General features: G+C 44.4%; 1 protein-coding gene and 1 long non-coding RNA gene across 4 annotated transcripts in view; one reads left to right on the top strand and one right to left on the bottom strand.

Annotated features, from left to right (window-relative positions):
• LOC130680700 (uncharacterized) overlaps positions 1-2978 on the top strand; it is a 4698-nt gene extending 1720 nt beyond the window's left edge. Inside the window, exon 2 of the long non-coding RNA XR_008993755.1 lies at positions 2512-2978. This is a non-coding gene — a long non-coding RNA (uncharacterized LOC130680700). The remainder of the gene's footprint in view (positions 1-2511) is intronic.
• Positions 1-4637, bottom strand: part of RFC5 (replication factor C subunit 5) — a 10003-nt gene extending 5366 nt beyond the window's left edge. For 2 of the 3 annotated variants that reach the window (XM_057491849.1, XM_057491850.1), the window contains exons 1-5: positions 4445-4637; positions 2864-2928; positions 2473-2609; positions 1242-1321; positions 512-585 (exon numbers count right to left, since the gene is read on the bottom strand). In XM_057491849.1, coding sequence (XP_057347832.1) covers positions 512-585; positions 1242-1321; positions 2473-2609; positions 2864-2928; positions 4445-4512 — 424 coding nt within the window. In that variant the 5' untranslated portion in view covers positions 4513-4637. The other variant, XM_057491851.1, reaches the window with a different exon arrangement.
• Between the last annotated feature and the right edge of the window lie 1363 nt (positions 4638-6000).

Genomic DNA, 6000 nt, shown 5'->3' on the forward strand with positions numbered 1-6000 from the left:
GAAATTAACTGCACCAGGCCCTTAAAATAGACAAATCACAGGATACTCTCTTACCCTGCCTCATCATTCACTTGGCAAGTAGTGAAGTAATGTCAGCTTTCTGAGTGCAACTACCTTTCCAGTATTATTTTCCTGGCTAACGTGTGTCTAAGGGTACCAGCAGCAGAAAGGTCTAGCTAGCAGTTTAAGAACGGAAGTTTCCATATCCTCCCAACTAACAATACAAATTCCAAACCCTGAAATTGAGCCCAGTTGAAAAGGACGATGAAACACCAGTGTCTGGTCATACTGAAAAGTCCCAACAGGACTATAAGCTGAAAGGGGAAACCCCAAATGCACAGAGATTTTATCTAGATGGTCAGTGGGATTCACACAGAAATGTACACAAGAGACTTCTTTGGGCTAGAAGATGAACAAAATTGAAAACAAGCCACGTCTTCTCTCATTTCCAAAGTGAGTTCTCCTGCAGGTGCACCCGTCCATCAGCACACTGTACTTGGCAGCTCCTTACCTCTCCGCAAGGCATTCTGGGCATCTTGGGTCATAGCATCAGCTTCATCCAGGATCACTAGTTTAAAGCCTCTCCTAGGGAAACAAATGGTACGACTAAAGATTTCTTGAATCTCACTTCAACCCCCAGACCCAAACATCCACCTCCACATTTGGTGCCATCAGGCTCTGAATCATAGAGTCCATTTCTCCTACAACTCTGACTAAAGCAGACACATGTGGAAATGCCCATCACCCCTTCAGCTCTTAAAGGACCTGAGGTCTAACTTCTGCAGCTTTGTTACACTGTGTCCTCTAGCACCTTCCTCTTTCTTCCCCACGGTCTCCGCTTATTCCAGTATATTCTAGTGCTGCTTTTTCCTACCCACTCCATTCATGCCTATCTTTCCATCTTTTTCTTTTTTTAAACCACTGGCCTAGTTATCCATCCTGATCTCAATTCATTTTTGTTTAAATTCAAACTAGCTCATCCAGTCTTAGTATGTAATCAGTCCTCAGTGAACTAATAAAATGGAATTCATGCTTCCTCAAGAAACCAATAGACTTAGATAATATTTTAGTGTTTGCATTATTTCTTACCACCATCCCTGCAACATTACCTTTTTCATGGCCACCTTTGACAAAGTTATTTTTTTACCTACAAACCGGCAAAGGGGAATATTAAAGAACTTAAGCACAATAATCTCATGATCAAAATCTCTAAGGAGAGAAGTTATGCAAACAATTCTTACTTAAATATAGTCCTTGTGCTAGCAAAGCTCAGGATTGGTCCCCGAACAATATCTATTCCTCGGTCATCTGAAGCATTCAGCTAAATGTGAGAGAGAAGCCAGAATAAATAAAAAGCACGCTGGCATACTACCTATGAACTAATGTGTCCTCTCATCAATCCAGCTCAGCAAGCAAGGTCTCTAGGTCTAACGGCAGCTAAGATATAATCACTATAAAAAAAAACGATCACAATTGAATTTAAAACTCACAACTCACTAGATTATTACATTACATTGTCCAAGGCAAATGACTGTTCTTCCTCCCCACTTTGAGGACAATCACTGACATATGCTGGAGGAATAATTAATCAGCCTGGGCACAGTAAGGAACACCTCTGGCACAAGTAGCGTGATGCTAACATCAGCTGCCATGACCCAGAGCAACCCCGAAGGGACCAACTTTTTAATACATGAAGAATATTGGTGGCAGCAAAGTTCTAAGATGTATAACAAAAAAAAACAAGTTAAACATTTTTTGCTTCCAAAAGACAATATTTAAGATTTTGTAATCTAATAAGTGTATCAGTTGAGTCCCAGCAGTAAGACAGTTGACATACTCAAATTCAGTAACTTGAAAAGAATTACATGAAGAGACACTTTAAAAGGTATTGGTCGGGTGCAGGGTAACCACAGGGCTGGACAATACTCTAGGGACTACTAGGGCCCATTATCACCCCCAAGTCTTCAGGGGCTAGTGTGGGAATGGTGTTGGAACCTGGAGAAGGCTGTGTGATATGCCCTTAGGAACAGATGCTGTCAGCCTGTGGTGAACCCCAGGGCAGACTGAGGCATCACTTCCTCCCTTGACTCCTGCCAGGGCCCCTATTGGCCAAACCTAACCATGAGCCAGAAGGCACAGGAGTTTGGGGCCAGTACATCTCAGCCAATACAAGAACAGGGTGCAATAATGTAGAGAAGTGATCTGGAGGGATCCATGGGAGACAGCAACTGAGTGATCACTGAGTGGTGGGTATAAGTTGGCAACAACAAAGAAAAATGCCTAGTGCTACAACTGCCCCCAAGCTAATGGCAGTCCAGACCAAACTGTCAATCATAGGAAAAAGTGAATTAAAGTAAGTTATGTACGCTTTCCAACTGCCAGCAGGGTGGCTTACCTGTAGAGGAAAACAAAACTAGCAGAAATAAAAGAGACTGGAGTCCTTTGCAGAAGAAGAAAAATTCTTCCATTTACCTCTAAGACCATGGAGCCAAATTCTTTCTCTTTGTATAGCTGTTTAGCACAGGCTAGGATGGTGGATGTCTTTCCTGTCCCTGGAGGACCATAGAGAAGCAAGTGCGGCAGTCGATCTTCACTGATGAATCTTTGAACTGAGGATTGGGGAGAAAGAAACACCATCAGTTTCTGAGTTACATCATCCACTGTGGGTCCTTGAGTTGGGTTCAATACTTCAACCCTATGTTCAAATCAGCAGGAATGAAAAATCTGAAGGACTCACAGCAGCATTCCATAAAGCTTAATCAGATCTTCAAAGTTATTACTCAGCAAAGACAACATTACAGGTCCAAGAAATGTATACAGGTCCTTCAACTAGGATAACAGCAACTGACACAAGGATGCTTACTGGTACTCAAAATGTCCTGATGAGAAATGAGATCATTCAGTGTCTGTGGACGGTATTTTTCAACCCTGAAATACAATTTAGCATGGATCACAATAAATATAAATGCAGGAACATTTTTCTATCTGCAAATAATCCTTTTGTATCTTAATTCAAAGAGGAAGAGAAACAAAACCCTTTAAGACTGAATACAGACCAGCGGTTCTTAACCAGGGGCAATTTTGTCCTCCAGGGAATGTTTGGTGATACTTGGAGACACTTTCAGTTGTGAGTTGGGTGGAGGGTGCTATTAGCATCGAGTGGGTAGGCACCTGGAATAATGGTAAACATCCTATAATGCACAGACAGCCCCCACCAAGTATCTGGCCCAAAATGGCAATAGTGCTGAGGTTGATAAACTCTGCTCTAATTTCACCTTTCCAGTTGTCTCCCTATAATCTCAACCTGGGTGGGCACCTATTATTTCAAAGTGAATTCAAACCTGAACTGGTATCCAAATATACATCAACAGATGAATGGATAAATACATGGTGGTATATCCATACAACAGATTATTATTCAGCCATAAAAAGGTATGAAGCATTAATACCGGCTACAACAGGGATGAAACTTGAAAACACGCTAAGTGAAAGAAGCCAATCACAAAAGGGCACATATTTATCCTATTTATATGACATATCTAGAAAAGGCAAATTCATCGACACAAAGTAGATTAGTGGTTGCCAAAGAATGAGGGATGGGGTATGGAAAGCGACTACCAAAGACTATGGACTTTTCATTTGGGGTGATGAAAAGTTTTGAAACTAGATAGTGGTGGTGGTTGCACATTCTGAACATACTTAATGCCACTGAATTGTACACCTTGAAAAGGTTACAGCTGTAATCTGTCTATAATGTGTTTTTACCCTAATAAAAGCAACCTGAAGTCCTTATTAGACAAGAACCTGTGCGTTTTCCAAAATCAAGCCAAATCCCATCAGTTTTAAAAAACATAATCAGGCCATAGCTAATAGAGTAGGTTGGTTAGGAGTGCAAGCTCTGGATGCAGACAACCTAGGTTCAAATCCAAACCTAATTTCTAGCTCTGCACCTTAGGCAAGTCATTTAACTGCAAAATTGGACTAATAAAAGTACCTACCACTTAAGGTCTTTGTAAATATCAAACATCTAATAAGGCGCCTGCCAATCTAATAGCCATTCAAATAAAATTTAACAAGGGAATATTATCATTATTATTCCAGTTTAGAATTTAACGATCGTATCGAAGATGTTGTCAAGAGAGAAGAGGGCATTTTGGCACGGAGGCCAACGTAATGTCAGAAGACGTGGGATCGAACCCCTTGTGCTGTCACCAGGTGCGAAAGCCGCTTCAGTAAAAGGAATGGGGGGGTGGGGGTGGGAGAACGCGGAGACCTTGCAGAAATCCTACATAGAACGGAGGGCAATTGGGGAGTTTGGGGGTGTCGAAGCGAGCTTCTGTGATTCCATCCCCGTCGCGGGTGCGCGGGGCGAGGTCAGGCTGTGGCTGGGCCACCACCTCCCCGCGTGGTTGACCCGTTTCCCCGCAGCAGCGGGGGCTCCTACCAGGGCAGGTTCCTGATCTTGGCCGCCGCGGGCTGCTGGGGCTGCTGCTTGTGTGCTGCTGTCTCCATGGCGGGGCGATGAAGGGGTCCGGGTCCGGATCGGCTGGGGCCGTCACTTGCCGCAAAGGCCTGCACCGCGACCAGCAGCGATCTGACCCCAATACCCTGGCACTTACAGTTCGCGCGCAAACCCAACTCTCGCGATATTTAGCCTCTCGCTTCCGCTTTCCTCTGTCCCGCCTCCTCTCCGTTGCTATGGCGGAGGTTGCCTGGTTACCGGGAGGCGCCGACTGCGGGCTTCCCTCTGGCTCCGCCCTTCCCGCCCGCGCCGCGCTCTCCGGTGCTGAGGGGCTTCCGAGCCGGAGAGGCGAGGCCACCGGCTGCGGCCGCCAGTCAGCGGTGTAAGTACAGTCTCAGGGCCAAGCCAATTCCAGCCATTCCAGAAGTTCACTTATCGTTCAAAGGGACAGAAAGCTGCCTGCGCTAAAAAATGCGGAGGAAAAACCACCCCAAATGACACGGCCAGTTTAATATAATTGCCATATGAAAATAGGGTCAAAATACCTTTGTCCCCAAAGATGGAAGGTGAGTACTTCTAATGGAAAAACAATTCCAAACAAGCACAGCTCCAGTCTGTCTCCCAAACCATGTCCCTCACCCAACAAAACTTAGAGAACCTCCTCAAAAAGCAATTCCAGAGTGAAAACAAAAAAGAAACGTGCAGTTAGGTTAATAGGTGTAACTGGAAAGGGTTTCTTAATAAGTATAGAGGACAATATCTCTGTGAACTGAAGATACAAGAATCAGCATCAAAACTTTAAGTGTTTTTTTAATGAGTTGAGGGGATTATGGACCACTCTCATTTTCTTCTATTTGCTGGTCTCTATTCCCCAGCAATAAGTGTGTATTACATCCATTAACTAAGTTTTTTTTTTTAAACAAATTGATAAGACAATACTGGGAGGAGATGAGGCCGACCTGGCGTCAGAAGTGTTTTGATTCACAAGTAGCTGCTCCTTGCGTCTTATTACGTTAGTTACTGTCACCTGCTTCAGGAACAAAGTAGAGAAGAGGGACAGTGGGGCAGATACATGACACAGTTACGGCTTCACCCCAGCCCCTGCCTGAGGGTTCAGGAGTGGGTCAGATGTGGCTGGTGTTCTGACAGCCTCTCTCTGCCTCCTCCCAGAGCAGCTCCTGCGCTGGCGTTCAGATGGTTAGAGTGCCACTCTGCTCACATAGCGTCGGGCAGGTTGATTCTCCCCTCCTCTGATAATATCTACTCCAAGATGGCTGAGGATTAAATGAAATAACATCCACTCCGTTGCCGCCTTACTCTCTCCTTCCCGTCTAACACGCTCTCCACCCATGCTATTCTTGTTTCAAATGTTTCCTCTCAAACAAAACCTGAAGAATTGGTTGGAATGACTACGCCCATGAGGGTTAATTTTATGTGGCAATATAACTGGGCTAAAGCATGACCAGAGAACTGGTAAAAGATAATTTCTGGGGTGTGTCTCTGAGGGTGTTTCTGGAAAAGATTAGCATTTGATCGCT

This window comes from Manis pentadactyla, chromosome 14, assembly GCF_030020395.1.
Source record: "Manis pentadactyla isolate mManPen7 chromosome 14, mManPen7.hap1, whole genome shotgun sequence".
NCBI lineage: Eukaryota > Metazoa > Chordata > Mammalia > Pholidota > Manidae > Manis > Manis pentadactyla.